Source organism: Dipteris shenzhenensis, chromosome 21, assembly GCF_047967505.1.
Source record: "Dipteris shenzhenensis isolate YYH24624 ecotype China chromosome 21, Dip_SZ_1.0, whole genome shotgun sequence".
NCBI classification, from domain to species: domain Eukaryota; kingdom Viridiplantae; phylum Streptophyta; class Polypodiopsida; order Gleicheniales; family Dipteridaceae; genus Dipteris; species Dipteris shenzhenensis.
Window position 1 is genome coordinate 39,700,791 of NC_141616.1, and position 20,346 is coordinate 39,721,136.

The following is a 20,346-nucleotide window of genomic DNA, read 5'->3' on the forward strand; positions in this document are numbered from 1 at the left end:
CTCTACTCTGTTGCTTTGTTGATTTCAGAAAAGCATTTGATACAGTACCACGAGGAGGTTTATGGGATAGAATGCACATCCTGGAGGTCCCTCTGACACTCAGCGTGGGCATCTCCCGGATATATGAAAAAGTTCTATGCCGATTGAAGCAATCTCAGGGACTATCGACTGCATTTCAAAGCAACATGGGAGTCAAGCAAGGCTGCCCACTCTCACCCACTTTATTTGGGATATGCATTGACAGGCTAGAAGAACTTGTAAAAGAAGCTATGTCAACAGAAGACATACAAGGCCCCAAAATAGGAGTGTGGGTAATATTGTCACTGCTATATGCAGATGATATAGTTCTTTTTGCATATGATCCCGACCACATGCACAAACTATTACAGATATTGAAGACCTTTTGTCTAGAGAGCGGGCTGCAGGTAAATGTCAACAAAACCAAAATGATGGTAGTGTGCACCATTCAGCCTTTACATCCCCCAGACATTATATTCGATGGACAGCCCCTCGAATATGTCAATACTTTTAAATACCTAGGAATTGATATTCCAGCAGATCATAGATGGTGGCAATGTGTCCAAAGAAGACTAGACACAGGCTGGGGCAAATACTATCACTTTGAAAATGACTGCAGGCACACCGACTCTCGCAATTGGAAGATTCGGAACATTTTGTTTGATGCATATGTGGTTCAAACAGTACTCTATGGAGTGGAAGTATGGGGAGGCAGCATTCCCCCATCGACATGGAATGAGATCGAAAAAATGCAGAAGGCTTTCTTACGCCACCAGTTAGGTGTAAAGGCAACTACTCCATACTCGGTGCTACTATTAGAAATAGGCAGGAGACCTATCGAGTTCCATGCTTTGGTTAGAGTACTGCAATACTTAGTGGAGGTACAACAAATGCAAACAGATACATTACCTCACAGGGCATGGATGGCCAGCATGAAACTTCAAAAGAACCATAAGAGCAAGATCATTTGCACAGGATGGGGGATAGATATAAGGAAGTGGTTCAGCAAATGGAATGTAGACTCATACCTGACTATGCCACCCGCAAGAATTGATATCCAAGAGTTTCAAATGTCCCTACTGAGCACTCTACAGACTCAATGGCTAACAACAAAGAAGAGGGTGAAGTTGGAGTATTACCAAGATCACATCAACCCCACATGTTGGTCCACATATATGACAAAAGAGGCCCCTGCTCAGGCATACATCAGCACTTCCATCCCCTTGCTCTATCGCAGAAATATTGCTAGATTCCGGACTAGATCTCACATGCTTGCAATTGAGAAGGGAGCGTGGTTGAATCTTCCGCGACATGCCAGAATATGCAGATTTTGTGACTCTCAAACAGTGGAGACAAAGGCACATATAGCTCTGCAGTGTCCCAGTTATGCACACATTAGGGAGGACTACCGGAAGTTACTGGGAGACTCCACACAGTTAACATCAGTCCTTTCCACTGCCTCGCCGGCAGCATTAGGATCTTTTGTTACCCGCCTCTTTTTGTACCGCCAAGAACTTGAAAATTCTTGACCCCTCCACACTGTTCGGGTCCCATGGGTCGTTTTCGGCCCCCTGTGGACGATAATAATTTCTACTTCTACTTCTCTCTCTCTCTCTCTCGTTGCTCCTCCCGCTCCCGCTCTTGCTCGTTGCCCCTCCACCTTGCTCTCTCTCTCTCTCTCTCTTCCCCCCCATACCTTCCGTACAACCTCCTCTATACCTCCGGTACAACCTCTCCCGTACCTTCTATACATCCGTACCTCCCGTACAGCCTATCACGTACCTTCCATACCTCCATACAGCCGTACCTCCCGTACAGCCTCTCTCGTACCTCCGTACCTTCCGTACAACCGTACCACCTATGTACCTCCCCCCGTCAACACCTCTCCATCTTTCAATATCTCCCGTCCATACCTAGTCTAGTCCAAGTCTACTAGTCCTCCCCAACCCAACGCGGGGGTTAGGTTAAGCCAAGGGGTTCATCATATAGGTTCATCATATAGCCAACTATGGACTAGCCTACCCTCTCCTCCAAGTCCCCCTCAACTCCCTCAACTCCTTCAACATCCATCAAGACTCGGTACTCTACAGTTGCAACCATGACACCCTCTCCATATGCATGGAATTACCAACAAGAAGGCCCAAAACGACCCATCCTCGGGCAACAGGATCAGATTTTTTATCTACAGCAGGCAGTGAGAGAGCTACAATTGGAGCTGGCAGAAGTAAAGGCCCGACTCACATCTTGGAAGGGCCTGGTAAGCAGGCAAAAATTGATGAGGCTGTAAAATCTTGTAAGGATTCCCCCCCTACCCCGCAGCTAGTCTCTACAGCCAAAGATCTTGTTCACACTGAAGTACAAACTGCTAAGAAGGAAGTGATTGGAGAAGTGGACAACAAAGCAAGTAAGTCTGATATCCAAGCAGAGATTAAAGAACACGAAGCTAGATGTGATAATGCGCTGAAGATTAGAATAGGGGGGCTCCCAAAAGATTGGTACAAAGAGGAGGACACGTATAGTGAAATATTGACAAAGATCAAATCAAGCTTGCCCAACATTGAATGGTTGAATGATGATGAGCAGGATGATGACGACTCCAGGCCAGCTTCTATCTTGCACTGTAGAGGTCATGCAATCCTTACACTGAAGTCAAAAGATATGCGGATCAAGCTTCTTCGGCAATCTTACAAGCTGAAGGGCACCAAAGTATGGATAGCAGAGGAGCTTACACAAACTCAACTCAAGATTAAGGCAACTGAATTAGCTAAAGTCAGGGCTGCCAGGAAGGATGGAAAATGGGCAGTTTACCGTGAAGGGGTAGCACTAATCAGAGAGTTTAAATCAAAACCAAAAGACTCTCAGTCTTACACTGATGTATGGCTGTTTACTCTTCCAGAATATCATGTAGGTACTCTAAATAATTGGGGTTGCTTTTTGCACTCCTTGGGAGCTGCCATGTGCCCTCCCTAACGCAGATGTACTAGAGGGTTTCTTGCTGTCCCATAGACCTTTTGGTTTCCAGTGGACGTTAATAGACTCTCTCTCTCTCTCTCTCTCTCTCTCTCTCTCTCGCGCGCGCATTCACCTTGACTACCGGATTGGCTGCGCGAGCTGTGGGCAGTCCTTAGCCCACACCTAGGCCAAGCCTTGCTGCTAAGAGCAGCCCTAGGCCCCGCCTAGGCTCCGTCCTAGCTGCTGGGAACTGTGCAATGAGCGCACTGCCCCCACGGCCCCTTAGGGGCTGTCAAACCTGCTCCAGGCCATAGTGGCCTTTGCACCTCTGCCGCACCCTGCAAGGGCCTGCAACCAAAGCAAGAACCAGCCCATTTGGCCTGCAGCTGCACCATTCTACACCCAAATTGCACTGGCTGATCCAATGGGTTTAAAAAATGCTATCAGGCTGCCAGGATACTAAATTGAAGGTGGAGATATCAAGTGGAGAAAGCTGCAAATAGGTACCAAGACCCTTGGACTGTAACAGCCGGAAGGACCAATCCAAAAAACCTCAAGAACCTGCCAAGAAGTTGTCAAAATCCAAGGCGAACTCCTCTACAAGGGAAAAGAACAGCAAACGACAGTAAGTTTTCATCATGTTTTAAAGAGGGGACTGTTCAGTGTAAGTACAAGAGTATATTGGGTGCATCATATGGACATGAGGGTGTGTAGAAGACACTTGATGAAAACAAGCATAGGAAATGGAAGCTTTCATGGCAAGGACACCTCAGAAAGCCACACCTGAAGTCCTCACCAGTCTCAACAAAATCTGCCCTGTCCTAACTGAATTTGGAAGCCACAAATGTGGCTCTACTAGCTGAGAAGGCACAGTCATGGCTGAAATAAAGAAGCAAGGAGGAAAAATGTAGGAAGATTGGAGAAAAGAGAAAGCCAAGAGAGATGAATGGAAGAAGGAAAAAGCAAGGTGGGAATCTGTAAAAACCAGCCTCCAAGACAAGTTGCATGCAATGGGAACCGAATTGCAGCAACTCATGAGATATACGAAAGGGACTCCGGAGGGGACATGCAAAGCCATGGAAGAGATCAAAATAGAACATGCCAATCTCAAGAAAGAAATGGCAGCTATGCAAGCCACCATGCAAGGGAAGCACGCTAGATTTAACAGCTCAACAAGGGGAAAGAGATGATGCTGGAATGGAAAGAAGTGGTGAAAAAGGGATCAACAGCACCCTCTGAGCCTTGGAGGAAGAAAAGAGATGGAACATCAAGGCTTTACATGTCTTGGTAAGAGGCCTAGCAGTGGGAGATACCCTAATGGCAGATGCAAAAATTTTGTTCACCAAGGTGGGTGATCATCTCACATGTGAGAGAACTTGGAGAGTGGGCAAGGCTGAGGCGCCGACAAGGCCACTGGTAATGAAACTCCGGACTGCAATGGACAAATCCACTCTTGTGAGCATGAGGGCAACATGGAAAGGGACTAGGATATACTTGGATGATGACCTCACGCTCCTATAGAAAAAGCAGGAGGGGATGGTGTACGCGTAATGGCAGCAAGACAGGCAAGGAAATGGGCTGCCAACAAAGATAGTCAAGTGATTATCCAAAAGAAAATGGAAGAGAAGAAAGGGAAGCAGGGGAGATGGATAGCACATGACGGTGTCGAGCCTAGGAGATTAGAGTATAAAACAAATTGAAGATCTCAGTATGGAACTGTAATGGTAGCCTTTGGTCTAACCCGTCTAATGCCTGCAACTCTTGACACGGAAATCTAGATGCACTTTTAGCTCAAAACCACTTTGTTAGCAACTTCTGACCTCCATACATGCATGCAAACCTAATTGACAAAGACATCATTTTCTACACTGAGACGCATGGGAGCCCACAGACAGAAGGCTGCCCACGCTAACACGATCAATTGAGTATGATTAGATTATAGTGGCACCCAAGGACAATCTTAGACATTTCTTATGTTGATGTTTGGAGTTTTTTATGCCATTTTGTTTATGTAATGCTCCCTGTACATACGATCATTTTTTGTATGATTTAGTTAGAAATCTCCATTCTAAGAACCTCAAGATCTTCATAGATGATTTCATATTAGGTATCTAGAACTAGCTTTGTGAGGACGGAATTCACACTATTAGACTATGCATTCCCCTTGTACTATTTGTACGTGTCAACAAAGTCCTTAACTCTTTAGACAATCAATGAAGACAGCTCAAATAGTGAACTTGATTTTTATCTTTTCCTAACCCTATACCCTTGTCTCTTCATAGACTAAGTTCATCAACAGAGTTGCGATTGGGAGGATGATTTGCTTGTTGTCCTAATCCCTCGACCCTTGACTCTTAACGGACCTTGTCCATTATGAGAGCTAGTGGACGGAGAGCTTGATTTGTTTCTTTTCGTAAACCCTGACGAGTCCATCAATAGAGCTAGGGGATGCAGAGCTCGATTTGTTTCTTTCCCTTATCCCTCTAGCCTTGACTCTTCACAAATTCAAGAGAGTTGGGGGATGGAGAGCTCGATTCAGTTTTTCTCGTAAGCCTTATATCCCTGATCCTTGATGGAGAGATTGATTCGTTTCTTTTCCTAAACCCTGACATCTGTGATGATTCATTTCTTTTGTAAACCCTAACCCTTCACACAGGTAGTCTACCATCAATAAAGATAGGGGGATGGAGACCTTGATTTAGTTCTTTTCCTAGACTTTATACCCTTGCCCTTCATGGAGCCATTCCATAAGTGAGCCAATAATATGGAGAGCTTGGTTTGTTTCTTTCTCTCTACCCTTGACTCTTCAGGGATTGACTCGATCGTGTGAGTTGGAATTGAGAGCCTGGTCTCCTTGGATGTGAAGTTCCAAACTTGCAAGAATGCGAATGCCAAAATTCCATGGTTTGATGATGAGTGGTGAGAGATGAGATCTCATCTCAAACATGAGCGGTCCTTGGGAAATCTCATGACACTAGAGGCGCAGCGGATATCACGTTAGCTGACACATCACAAGAGACATGCCTTCAATTCCCTTACTGGGAATGAAATGCACAACTCCCAAAAAACACAGCCAAGCACTGGCTGTAAATGCAACTCAGATTTCTGCACTTGCACTGTCAGAAATCTGTCCAAGCATCAAGAACTCTCCAGAATCTGCCAAAAGTGCTGCAAAACACTTCAAGAAAGGCAGTATGAACTGAAAACTCCAAAATTGCTCTCCCAACACGAAAGCCCCAAAATAGGCCTGAAATTGCAACCGGAAAGGGGCAAATTGATCAAAAGCCCCAAATGTTGCAAGAATTGCGCTCTGTCTGCAAAAGCCCCAAATTTCACTACGAAATTGCAGTGTAATTACAAAATCCCCAAATTTCTTCAAGAAATTGTAGTGCAGAATCAAAAGCCCCAAATTTTGAGCTTGAAATTGCAACCAGAAAGGGGCTAAAGCTCAGAAAGCCCCAAATTTTGCAATTTCAGCAAAAAGCCCCAAATTTCAGACCAAATCTGCAATGTTTGCTCCAAGTGCAGCCCCAAATTTCTTCAACATCTGCAAATTGATTGCAATGTCTGCAACAAACAAGATGCCCCAAATTCTTCCAAAAAACTGAGCCAAACAATGGCTGTCTGCAAGATGTGCCTGCCTAAGATCACCTGCAAGGTATAGCTTGTGCGCATGTACAAGCTGTACGGCCAGGTACAATCAATGTACGGATTGCAGGTACAATGCCAGTATGGATGGGCTGCACGCATGTTGTACGGAACGGTACGGATGCCTGATGGATTGACGACGCAGGTGTACGGATGGCAACAACAAACCGTACGGAACTGTACGGCGAACCGTACAGTCAGGCGACGGGTTGTACGACAGAAGATCGGCTGTACGGAATGGAGCTGCAAACTGTTGTCGCTTGTACGGATGTACGGCGCAGCTGTACTGGCGCTGATGCAGGATGGTACGGCAAGTACGAATTCCGTACAGTAGTACGGACTGTACGGACAGTCTGTTGACTGCTTCGAGCAGGTACGCGTGGGCTGTACGGGCACAAGGAGCGTGGACTCAAGGCAAGAGCTCAACGAGGAAGGAGTAGGGAGCAGGATCAGCCTGCTCTGATACCAAATGTGAGAGTTTGGAGAGAGAGAGAGAGAGCAAGAGAGTGTGAGCTTGAGAGCTGAGTTGCAATAGAAGAGTGTAAAGAGTGAGAGATAAGGTTTTGTCCTAGTGACAAAACCTTAGTAGTCACTAACCATAGTTAGTGAACTAATTGCGGTTAGGGGGAAAAACCTCTTAAAGAGGGAAAAGTGCCCCTAACTAGCTTATTAAATTACATTGGTCACTGCTGAATTATATCTATAATTCTAACACCTTGAAGTCTTCTTTCTCTCTTCTTCTTATAGAGCACTGATGATGCCCTCTAGTGTTGGTTGGGGAAGATTCTTCAAAGTAGTCACAACATAGTCAAAATCCTTAGGCATACTCTTCGAGAGCACAACCATTGCATCATCTTTAGTGAATGGAGAGTTGATTGAGGCCAATTGTGTCATAAGACTCCTCATAGTGTTGACATGAGCTGCAATAGTGTCTCCATCCATCTTAAGTTCATAGAACTTAATTTTCAGATTCAGCTTAGAAGTATGAGAGCTAGCACCAAATAACACATCTAATTTATGCCAAGCCTCGAAATGAGATTCCAAATCTGAAATATGATGCACATAATCATCTCTCAAACCTAATGCAATGATTGCATAGTCTTTCTCTAACCTTTTAGCATCTGCTGGACTTGTTGAAGTAGAGTCACTTGCCTTCCCTTTTCCTTTGGCTGTGGTGTATTCAACCTCTTAGGATGATCGATTCCCTAACTTGACTAAATCCCACAAATTCTCCTTCATAAGCACAAATTTGATTTTCATTTGCCAAGTATGAAAGCCTTGGCCATAAATTTTTTCTATCTTAAAGGTAGCCATGAGAGGGTCTTACCTCTATGTTTAGGCAGTGTCTACTCTCTTACAAATGGCTATAAATCTCAACCATACAAGTGCATATTGCAAGCCATAAAATCAGAGAATCCTAGTCTTTTTACATCAAAATAATAATATGGCTTATATGGCTTTTTTTCACAAGCTTTGTCACCTTTCTATTGACATATCTAGGTGCTTGTTTCTTCTCTTTTTCTTTCACATATGAAGCATTGGAAGAGGAACAAGAGCTAGGCATTCTGAATAAGCATTACTAACTGAAAGTTTTACTGACAGTAAATCATCCTCAATACCCACATGAATTAAATTTTAACATCAAATGTCAAAAACTACCAAACAAACTCGTAGAATACTCGAGCAAATTGGAGGGCTCCATTCAAACACTCTGAAGCATAACTGAAAGGGCTTTTAATGCGCAATTGAAGGTCTTATACCAGAGATTGTCCACCAACAAGGATAGGCAAAATTGGGCACAGTATCACTCGTGAGTCATGACCTTGGTCTTGCCAATGTTGACTGTCAGGTCTCTCTCCCTACAAAACACCTCTAGGGCCTCTAGGTGTCTCTATAGGCCTGCCGTTGAAGAGGAGATGACGACTATATATTCACTCGCGTACAACAATATTTGTATCATCAGATCAGCAAGCAAGGATCGCTCCACTCCTATGCGGTGAATGAAAGTCGTGATCTCATCATTAGAGAGCCCAAAGAGTTTTAGTGAGAGGGAGCATCCTTCCTTCACTCCGATCGTGCTCTCAATCCAATCTGACAGGTCTCCAAGCGCGCATACTCTCCCTCTGACTGACTCATATAGGCTCGTCACCCCAAAATGATTTCTCCTGGGATCTGCATCTCACGGAGTCTCCTAATCATCCATCCTTGTCGGACTATGTCAAAGGCCTCCTGAAAGTCTAAAAGCAAGCATAGACTTTTGGGATCTCGATCTCCCCTCCTTGATGACGGCCCGTAGTGTTGGGATATGTGTGATCAAGGGCTTGCTCTAGTAGCAGTCATATGATTGTGTGTGTGTGTGTAGTGAAGCACACTTAGTGCTATGGACCATGACACACGTGGTGATGCAATAGAAGGCCCCCCACTTGAGGAGGTGCCTATAGTAGGAGTCCCTATGATGTAGGAGGGGTGCCTATGATTTAAGGCACCCTCTCTCTCATTCTATAAAAGAGAAGCTTCCCTCTCACATCAACTAAACACACACTCTTTGGCTCATTTGTGTTCTCACTCCCTCTTGCCATGATGCATCTTTTCTCTCCCACTTCCCAACATGTGGTATCAGAGCCACCTCAAGTCTCTAGCCCATTCTAGCTCCAAAATGCCACCTCATCATCTTCTTCTCCACCCTCCACCTTCTTCCTCATTTTACCCCCTTTCTCTCCAAAGCTTGCAGAGCTCAGTTCTCCTTCTCTGTTGCGCCATTGGCTGAGCCCTCTGAGCTGAAGCATCTTCATTTTGGGGTGACCCTCTGGCCAAGTGGAATTAGACCAGTCCTCACCTCTGTCGCTCATGCCGACAGTTTCTTCATCCACACCCATGTGTCACGTCTGACGAAAGCCTTAACCATTTGCCAATTCCTTCTAGCCACGGGTGGGCGAGACCATAAGCTACCTTGTGTTCAAATCTAAGCTCAAATGCTTACTGGAATGAGGAGAAATCGCAAAAAGAACAATCGGACTTGGCGTAGTACTTCATCGACACAACTTCACTTGCCGAGGAGAGCCGGTTGAGATCGTACAATCTAGGCGCAGTCTTTGCAGGGCCAATTTTTCCAATGACTCATGCAGTGAGGGCACGACTTAGATGAGGGCAAGGGGCTCTGTCTTTGTTAGAGTAACAGTGCTTTCAAGCACAGTTCCAAGACCCTCCAATGAGAGGATGGCTATTTGATACACTGGTGAGGCCGACATCCATATATGCAGCACCTTTCTAGAAGAGTAACCTATCGGCAATCGAGTGGTGGAAATTCAGGAGGCTACAAGTGATTATGGAATCCACGATGATTCAAAGTAAGCCCTCAATTTCTCATCACATTGTACAAGCAGAGTACGCTCGCCTCAATCTCTTTTGTAAAACTTGACCTATAAGGAGATCTATTTATAGGTTTTACCCCAAGAAAACGTTCATTCTTGTGTGGAGCATTTCTTTTCAGAGGGAACCCAAAGAGTAATTCATCTCTAAAGAAATCATAAAACTCACTAAGCATCTGATTAACTAATAAGGACATCTCCCCATCTTGGGTAACTGAAGAGCTTGCTAATGCATCCTCACACGACTCAACTAGTATACCAATACACACCTAGTCAATCAACCAAGTGGCCCAAAACAGTGCCTCTCTTGGAGAAGGCAATGGTATCGCCCACAAGTCTCATAATAAACTTATACCTAGATGAATCCAGAAACATTCCCAAACTCATCCTCTAAAAACACAACATAGTGCAGTTTCAATCTCATGATAGTCACTCACAAGGTTGAAAACCATAAACTCCATCACACATAGCAGGGACTAGCTACTATGACATCCCCACTGACGTCATCAGCGCCCAACAGTGGGGGTAGACCATAGTATAAAAACATGCTCTCACACATACAAATCCACACACCCATACATACTTGAGCATCCATTTATACAAAGTCTTCGTACTGGCACTTTGGAGGTGAAGGGTAGACTCAGCTATGATGAAGGCTAGCACTAAAGGAGAAGGCTAATCAAAAAGTAGTCCAAAATCTCTTCATTCAAGCTACAACTGCTTGTGAAGTCTAAATGATTTCATTTTAGTTTCATAATAAACTTGGCCAATACGTAGGAAATGCTACTCTCCCCCAGTGTGCATAGCCTGTAGATCTGCTACTCTCTACGTGTGCTTGCGGCTCTCCTTGCCTCAATCCTAAACAAATGGGACGAGACCTACATCTATCCGATAGCAATCCTCAACATGTGTGAAACTCGTCTGTCCTCTAGGTACAAGGTCTATAATGATAACTCCATCCTCTAATACTCTCAAGAAGTGGTTGTGATAAAACTAGATCTTAGTGGAAAATTCTTGGTCCTCGACCCTCCGGTCTATCGAGATGTTGTAAGTTACTAATTTTTTGTGTGTGCTTTTGTCCCATGGACCTATAAGGTCTTTCGAGGACGTTAATATTTCTTTCTTTCTTTCTTTCTCAAGTCTGTGCTAGAGTAGATCCATCTATATGACGGTTGATCTCATCCCATGGGAAGAGGGTGGACGGGCGTATTGAAAAGGGAGGGAGTTGGTTCATCTCAATACCATGGCTAGAAAACCATCTAGATATGTGTGCATGCGAGGCCGTGCTACTCCTCTCTCTGCTAGACATTTGGACGACTCTAGTGCCAACCTCAGTAGTCTTCAACTAGGCAAAGCCCAAACCCTATGGAGGTATGCCACCGTCTGAAAGATAGCATTAATCTGGGGTAGTGTCATTGCAACCTCTGCCTATACGGCTGATGAGGGACTAAGGGCTTACGGCAAATCATCCAAGATCCCATAATCACATGGAGCCTCTCCAACCTCCTCCAATTAGTCACCGAGAGATCACTCCCCTAGAAGGGTGTTGCATACATGGATGTCAGCCTCACTAAAGTATCAAACAACCATCCCTTCGTCAAGGGGTCCTAGAAATGTGCCTAGAAGTACTATCGCTCTTGTCGGGCTAGAGCTCCCTGATATCGTGTAAGCCGTATCCGGACTGTACAAATCATCGTGAAAACTGATCCTGTGAAGACTGCAATAGGTAAGTGTAGGACTGTGCTATCTCCACCAGCTCCCCTCGGTAAGTGAAATTGTGCCGATAAAGTATTGCCCGCAAGGTGTTGAAAATCATGGCATTGGTCTTGCCAAGGTCGCATGTCAAGTCTAGTGTCTTTGTAAACCATACCCACACAAGGGAAATAGGACTTATATAGTCCCCCCCTTCATAGTCCTCTCGACTCCCCTTTTTCCCCCTAGGGTTACCCCTTATTACAAAACCATTGAGAGTATGGAGAGACGTTTCCCTGGGCCTAACTTTAGGAGAGATGTCACTACTAGTGTCCACCAATACATTGTTGTCCAAAGATAAACAAAGATTAGGTCAAAACCCTAGACTTCTACAACCCTTACCCATACGTCAACAAGATCCGAACACATTAGGATGGATTTTGTGTCTGAATATCCAGCTTTAGCATAGCTTGTTCCACAAATAGCTTACTATCATCCATTGCCTTAATATCATTGATTATCATTTATTGAGAGTGGCTCCTTTAACCAAATAAAACTTACTCACTATCATTGACCACCTTGGTACATATAAGAAGAATATCTAAGCTCTTAAAATACTCAAACTCCATTCATTCAAGATTTCTTTTGACTTCATGTCTTACCTAGATTCATTTTCTGTAATGATTCTAAACTTGAGTCATTTTTGGACAGCCCCATTTGAGAATCTTGATACTAAGCTTCAGATTTCCATTGTTTTTCATCCTAGAACCAACATCCAAAGTGAAGGAGCCAACAAATCCAGACTTAGGGCCTTTGTGCATGATCAACCTAGGCTATGGTCCTAATATCTACCTTTTGAGGAGTTTGCTTACCAGAATACCACACATTCATCTGGCAAAAAGGTTTCGCTTGAGATCATATAGGGTAAGAGAAGAGATTTCGCAAAGGATTCTAGGTTTTGTTGAAGATTGAAAACGGTGTATCAAGTCAGTGCAAGGACATTCCAAATACATGAAGCAAGCTGTCAAGTATTATGGTCCATTGCAAGTCAAAGGCATATTGTATCTAGGAGAAAAGCAAGTTACTTATTAGCTACAGTTCACCACTACATATAGAATGAAGGACACCTTTCATGTTAGTAAATTGAAAGAGTTAACAGAAGTAACCATGAAGCTATGCAATTGAGGGCAATTGCGTGAACAAGCAGATGATTAGTAGGTACACTAGCTACGGATCAGATGGAGCATGGGACAATTTTATATTGTTATACTATGAGCAAAATATGTATTGAGACGCATAGATTGACATTGTCAAGCCTACGTTATGGTCATATCTTGACTAATGTTTCTAATGGAGACCTTATCGTCCTAATGGGATCACTGAACCACAAGTGTGGTGTACGTTTGTTGTATTATATATACCTTTAAAGACTAGAATATACCCAATCACACAAATTCAGATTTTGGTTGCTCCAAAGTCCAAAATTCTACAAAGAAAATGAAAGAGAAGAAAAATAAGGTAACAAAAAATTTTTGAAAAACAAAAGGTAGACATACTTAGCAAGCAAAGCCATGCTTATATCACCATCAGTGCCCACGCATACACAGTTATACTAACTTCCTAATGACTCGTGGAGTCTCTTGGGCAAACCCAGTGCTTACTAAAATACATCAATTAAACAAAAGAAAAAGATAACAACAAATAAAGAAGAAGGGAAGAAATGGACAAACAAATCAAGAAAGAAAATTGGCCAAAAAACAGTAAATCAAATCTCTCTCTCTCTCTCTCTCTCTCTCTCTCTCTCTCTCTCAACCTCTCCCGCCCACTAGCCTCTCCCGCTAACCCTCCGCTCCCGCTAGCCCCTCTGCTTAGCCTTTCTTTCTCTCCATCCGTACCTCCGTACAGCCTCTCCCGTAGCTATCCGTCCGTACAGCCCCTCCGTCCGTACCGTACACCCCGTCCGTACAACATGTCCGTACCTCCGTACCATAGCCGTACCTCCGTCCTTCGTCGTCCGTACCACATCTCGTACCTCTGCACCTCCCCCCATCAACACCTCTGCATTCCTTCCGTCCGTACCTAGTCCTTGTCCTCCCTAACCCTGAGTTGGGCTCAACCCCCAACCCAACCCGGGGGTTAGGTTAAACCAGGGGTTCAACATACATCCAATTATGGACTGGCCTACCCTCTCCTCCAAGCCCCCCTCAACTTCCTCAACTCCTTCAACATCCATCAGGACTCAGTACTCTACAGTTGCAGCCATGACACCCTCTCTACATGCACGGAATTACCAACAAGAAGGCTCAAAACGACCCATCCTCGGGCAACAAGATCAGATTTGTTATCTACAGCAGGCAGTGAGAGAGCTACGATTGAAGCTGGCAGAAGTAAAGGCCTGACTTCACATTCTGGAAGGGCCTGGTAAGCAGGCAGTAATTGATGAGGCTGTAAAATCTTGTAAGGATTCCCCCCTAACCCGCAGCTAGTCTCTACAATCAAAGATCTTGTTCACACTGAAGTACAAACTGCCAAGAAGGAAGTGATTGTGGAAGTGGACAACAAAGCAAGTAAGTCTGATATTCAAGCAGAGATAAAAGAACACAAAGCTAGATGTGATAATGTGCTGAAGATTAGAATAGGGGGACTCCCAGAAGATTGGTACAAAGAGGAGGACACATATAGTGAAATATTGGCAAAGATCAAATCAAGCTTGCCCAACATTGAATGAGTGAATGATGATGAGCAGGATGATGACAACTCCAGGCCAGCTTCTATTTTGCACTATAGAGGTCATGCAATCCTTACAATGAAGTCAAAAGATATGCGCATCAAGCTTCTTCAACAATCTTACAAGCTGAAGGGCACCAAAGTATGGATAGCAGAGGAGCTTACACAAACTCAACTCAAGATTAAGGCAACTGAATTAGCTAAAGTCAGGGCTGCCAGAAAGGATGGAAAATGGGCAGTTTACCATGAAAGCGTAGCACTAATCAGAGAGTTTAAATCAAAACCAAAAGACTCTCAGTCTTAAACTGATATATGGCTGTTTACTCTTCCAAAATATCATGTAGGTACTCTAAATAATAGAGGTTGCTTTTTGCACTCCTTGGGAGCTGCTATGTGCCCTCCCTAAAGCAGATGTACTAGAGGGTTTCTTGCTGTCCCATAGACCTTTTGGTCTCCAGTGGACATTAATAGAGACTCTCTCTCTCTCTCTCTCTCTCTCTCTCTCTCTCTCTCTCTCATATCAGGCATCAGGTAGCAGCTAGGAGGGCACGACGGAGTACTCATCCAGATCAAGGTGTACTGAGACACAGCTCCCTTAGCTGCACCCTTACGCTCTCCTACAGCGTAGGTGTGCACCTAAGTATGCCGCAGACTTTCTGGACGTCTGCCCTGCAAGAAGACTCTATGCTGATGTAAATTCCTATGTATACTGCTGCATTCCTGCTCTCCAGCAAGGTACTGGTCTGCAGGTCGGAGGGTCAAGGGATAGTTCAGCTTCTGCACCTCTGAATCCCTGAAATGCCTCCCGGGGAGGCCTTTCATAGGGACTGGATGCACCCTGCAGACTGGCCAACCTGCTACAGACTGCCCGACCAGTCTTGCAGCCAACCAAGCAGCCCACGGACTGCGCCAACCCAGTCTGTCTACTATCTGTTCAGCCGAACTGTCTGCCATTCTATCTAAGGTTCTGTCTGCAAATTTTGTTGCTTAGCATGCTATTTTTCCCCATTTGTGTTTACTTCTGCTCCTCCACTTGAGCTGAGTGTTCTAGAATGGCAGTTGAATATGCAATGTAAAGCACTCCATGAGCAGGGGTACATGGCAAGATTTTAGCTGCATTTCTTCCCATAGTTGCATTAAGATGCAAATCAAATAATATAATTAAAGTGACGAATGTTCCATCTTTTGAAAACGGAAGGTTGGAAATGACTTTTTTTCAATACTTTACATGAAGCTTAAATCATAAACAGTAAATTCACTTAGGTAAACCCATAAAATCTGAACATAGATATCTCTTTAATGTGTTTATTCATTGTATACAGTTTAATCAGTTTGCCATAGATACAAATAAGATCGCCACAGCAGAGAAAAAACATGAACTGAAAAATAGTAATATACCTGGGTAATTGAGCTCTTTAAATGAGCTTCCCAAATTTCTTTTCCTTGACTAGTCCACACAGCTACATTTCCTCGAGAATCTGTTGTTACTATCTCAATCTTTCCATCATCATTAACATCAGCAGCTAATACCTGGCTCTGGATTTCACCCATCATCAGTGGGAACTTCTCTCGAAATTCTCCTGCAACAAGCAATCACCATGTGGCAGAGGTACATGAAAATGCCTTACTTCTAAGTTCTAGGAAGAACCAGGGATAATGACAACCACCTACAATGAAGCAGACCACAAAAATGCAAGAACATTGTACCGCGGTGATCCAGTGCATAACAGAAGCCGAATGAAGTACCAACTATAATGTCTAAATAGCCATCGTTATCCAAATCAACAACTGTGGGGGATGAGTAGATATATGCACGGTATCTTCCATTATCTGTGCTGAGATCCAGAAGTTTCTTCCATTTCACCTGTTTTGTTTCCAAATTGAACACAACAATAGCACCTGCAACGTATTTTGCAATATCAACCCCCCCTAGCTCAGCTGCATTTTCAGGTTTGTCATAGTACCTGTTGCAAAGAAGTCCAGATTATCTTTAAGACAAACCTTTAAGAAAGGATTCTAAGCCACAAGAACCACCATTCAGAAGTCAAAAACTGATTCAGTAAAGAAAAAACTAATCTTTGATCTCCAAGAAGGAAGCCAAAACGATTCTCTGCCAGCCCCAATATTGAGTAATTCCCTTCCAACCCCAGTTTTTCCATATCCTATTGTCACAATTGTGGGTTGTTCCTTGTTTTGAAAGTTGAAGAGACTTGAATATTTTGTCTTGATGGGATGTATATTGATGATGATGGATTGAGTATTGCATCTGCAGATATCTATCGTATTTCAAAAGAGCTTGTGTTGGGATTTTTCCATAGATCGGGTAATCCACTTCTTGCACAGTGTGGCTCAAAGCACGATCACTCCTTGAGTTGGTACTGCTTATTTGATCTAAAATAGATGTGATCAAGTAGTCATTGTGTTGTGAGTAATGACGATGTAGAAACTACCAGAGGATGCCATGTGAAGCCACGCACACACAACACATGCACAGAGAGTAGGGGTCCCACACAATGCCCCATGGTCATACACAACCTCTAAGCACCCCAAAAACCCTAGTGGGACGGTTGCACTTTAGGCCTTCACACACCATCACATATCCAAGGGCTTCCTTAGGCCCTATTTGTATATGGGACATGTCACCCTAGGATGGGGAGAACCAATATCCCCCCCCCCCCCACAATACACCAAAAAAAAAGCCCTACCACAAATAGTCACATTACTCACGCCTAAAGATATTCAATACCCTCCCCACACTCGATATAGGGGCCATACTGCCTTAAGGCACAAAAGGGCACATGCCACCAAGTCAAGCCACAATGTGTAAAGAGTAAAGAGCAAGAGCCGTTGTTGCCATAGGCCATCATTTCTTGCAGGAACCACTGCAGCCACTATAACCACACATACCATGCTGCCATGCCCACAAGTCGCACCTCTTCCTTGCCAAGGATTAAGGATCACACTGCATGCACAATCCACAATTGGGCCAAGTTAGTGAGGGTTAGGCCTAATTTCATTAGGGATGTTTAGGCCTAGAGAGGGGCAAAAAGGAGATAGTGGAGGCAGACTATATAAGCCCACCTCCCCACCCTTTGTACCTACCCTTTGATGTGACATCTAATCCTATCTCCTACCCTCCTGCCTCCTCCTTGCGGCCTACTCTCTCTCTCTCTCTCTCTCTCTCTCTCTCTCTCTCTCTCCCCCCTACCCCATCTCCCTCTTCTTCTCTCTCCCTTCTGCTCTTCTATCCCCTTTCTCTAATCTGCCCCTATCCTTTTTTCTACATTGGTATCAGAGCTCCGAAGTCCGACCCTTGCACCCTTGTTTTCCCCTTCCCCCGCCCTACCTCAACTACAACGCAACGCAAGCAACGCTTAAAGCAAACTGACGAGCAGCAGACGGTAGATGACCGGCAACGATTAAAGTAGCACAGGACCCCATGCGGTTTGTCATGTCCCCTTGGTTGATGGCTGGGCTGGCCTTTAGTTTGGTCAAGCCCACCTTTCACGGCGCTTAGCCCACGTGGGATCCCGTACCCGATGTCCTCCTACCATGTGGCGCCTCCAACGTGTTCCTTCAGTTACACCAATTTACGGGGAGTTCCCCAAGAAATTCGCCAACCTCATATTCCATTGGTACCCGATGACATGCCAATCAGACAGCGAAGATCTACGATGAATCCTAATTATGCCAAGCAGGTGAAAGCCAAGCTTGACCCGCTCATCCAAGCAGGATTCATATAGGCAATCAATCAGAGTGATTGATTATTTTCAATCATGGTGGTACCGAAGAAGAATGGCAAACCCTAAGTCTATATGGATTCCCGGAAGCTAAATGCTCAGACGGTGCCTTTTTCAATTCCATTCATTGATGGGACACTTGACCAGATTACAGGCCATGAGATGCATTCATTTATGCATGGTCACAATGGATACAATCATATCTCAATAGCATCAACAGAAAACTGCATTCATTACAAAATGGGGTGCCAATCAGTCTGTGCAATGCACCATCCATGATGCCTCAGGTTATGTAATTGGCATTATTCTGGCACATCCAGATGGCAAACTAGATTACCAGTATACTATACAAGCTGGTTAATTACGCCACCCGAGTGCAATTATAACGCTATCAAGCATGAAGCCCTCGAAATGGTATGCAATGTACAGGACTTCTAGCATTATTTGGTCAAAAATCCGTTCATCTTTTATGTTGATCACCAAGCATTTCTCTACTTGATCAATAAAACAATGATTGAGGGACGCTTGGTTAAGTGGATGCCCTTGCTGCAGGAATTTCAGTTCATAAACCAAGGAAACCTCATCCAGGTGCAGACTATTTATCTCGGTTGCCTGCCTCAGATGAAACTAAAGGAGTAACTATCGAGCTCCCAAATGCAAATTTGTTTGCTACGGATTTCACGAAAACCAAGTATGATGAGATGCTACAGTATCTATCATAAGGAGCCTTCCCTGAGCACATGCCCAAGCATAAGCGCAGGCGGTTGGCTATGAAAGCCTAGAAATACAGTTTGATTGGTGGTCAGTTGTTTCGCCAAGGTGAGCATGTAGTGCTGAGGCCATGGGTCCTACCGCATGAACGAGCAACACTCACCGAGGCACATACAAGACCAACCTCGAGGCCACTTTAGTGGCAAGCTAACCGCTTGGAAGGTTTTAGAGGCAGGTTTATTATGGAGCACTTTGTTCAAAGATGCACATGCTTGGTGTGTGGAATGCGATGTCTATTAATGAACAGGGAGATTGCTTTCGTAGGATCACATGCCATTACAGCCAAGCCAACCATGGGGAAGCATTTCAACGATGGGTCTTGGACTACATCATACATGTGTCCTTTCAAACACACCACACGGTACACGCAAAACATGTATATCCTTGGGGCCACAGATTATGCTACCAAGTGGATAGAAGCCAAGGCCTTATGGGATAACTCAGCTCACAATACAACCAAGTTCCTCTTTGAGAACATAACTTGTATGGCTGCCCGATCGAATCATTCGCGACCAAGGCATACCTTCCATGAATGAAGTCTTTTAAGACTTTAACTATCGAGTTCATGATCAATGCATTGATTTGCAACGACATATCATCCTCAATGTAACAAGCAAGCCGAGTCAACCAATGAGATCCTCAAATCAATACTCACCAAGACAGTGAGCACACATTGCATAGATTGGGATACCAAGCTACATGCTGCACCCTGGGCATATCGGATGGCATATACATCTAACCCCTTTCAAAATGGCTTCTGACTTGGAAGCAGTCGTGCCCTCAGAATTTGATTTCGAGTATCCAAACAGGCAACTTGAGGAAGCCAAGGCAATCTTGTTGGTCACAACAAGTAATTCAACGAAAGAAGGAAATGACCGGCAGGTTGTGTTGGGGATAAAGGCATAATGTGCTATCCCTTGTATAAGTGGTACTTATAACGCCACGTCATCACCTTATCTATTCTTTGTATAAAAGGCAATAAGGGAAGTCACATCGAGGATTTTTTGAGCTTCCCACAAAACTTGTGCTCTCTCTTTTGCTCTCTCACCCGTATCCCTCTTTCTTCTTGCTTCCGCTCCTTACTCCCATCAATTGGTATCAGAGCCTCCCAACCCGCTTGCTCCCTAGCCTCCCCTCGCACCCTATGACCTTTCCATCGCGGGAAGTCACTTCTTCTTGCTGCCCACCCAGTCCAGCCACTCTTCCTCGCTGCCCCCAGCTGTTCCGTGGAGTTTCATTGCGAGAATCTCGTCTATTCTCTTACTCCCAGCTGGAGACATCTTTTGGGTGAGTGTACTTGCTGTTTTTCAGCAGTTTTGACTGGTTTTTGGGCTGTAGCAAGCGAAATACAGCGAGAAAGTGGTCAAGGACACTTTCTAGTTGGAGATTTTGGTATTGCTACACCTCCTACAGCAGGGCGACTTCATTTG

At 44.5% G+C, this 20,346-nt stretch overlaps 1 protein-coding gene across 1 annotated transcript in view; it reads right to left on the reverse strand.

Annotated features, from left to right (window-relative positions):
* DEX1 (defective in exine formation protein (DEX1)) overlaps positions 1-20,346 on the reverse strand; it is a 199,323-nt gene that overhangs the window by 63,090 nt on the left and 115,887 nt on the right. The window contains exons 9-10 of the mRNA XM_087392435.1: positions 16,113-16,369; positions 15,804-15,985 (exon numbers count right to left, since the gene is read on the reverse strand). Of these exons, the coding sequence (XP_087248561.1) occupies positions 15,804-15,985; positions 16,113-16,369 (439 nt within the window). The remainder of the gene's footprint in view (positions 1-15,803; positions 15,986-16,112; positions 16,370-20,346) is intronic.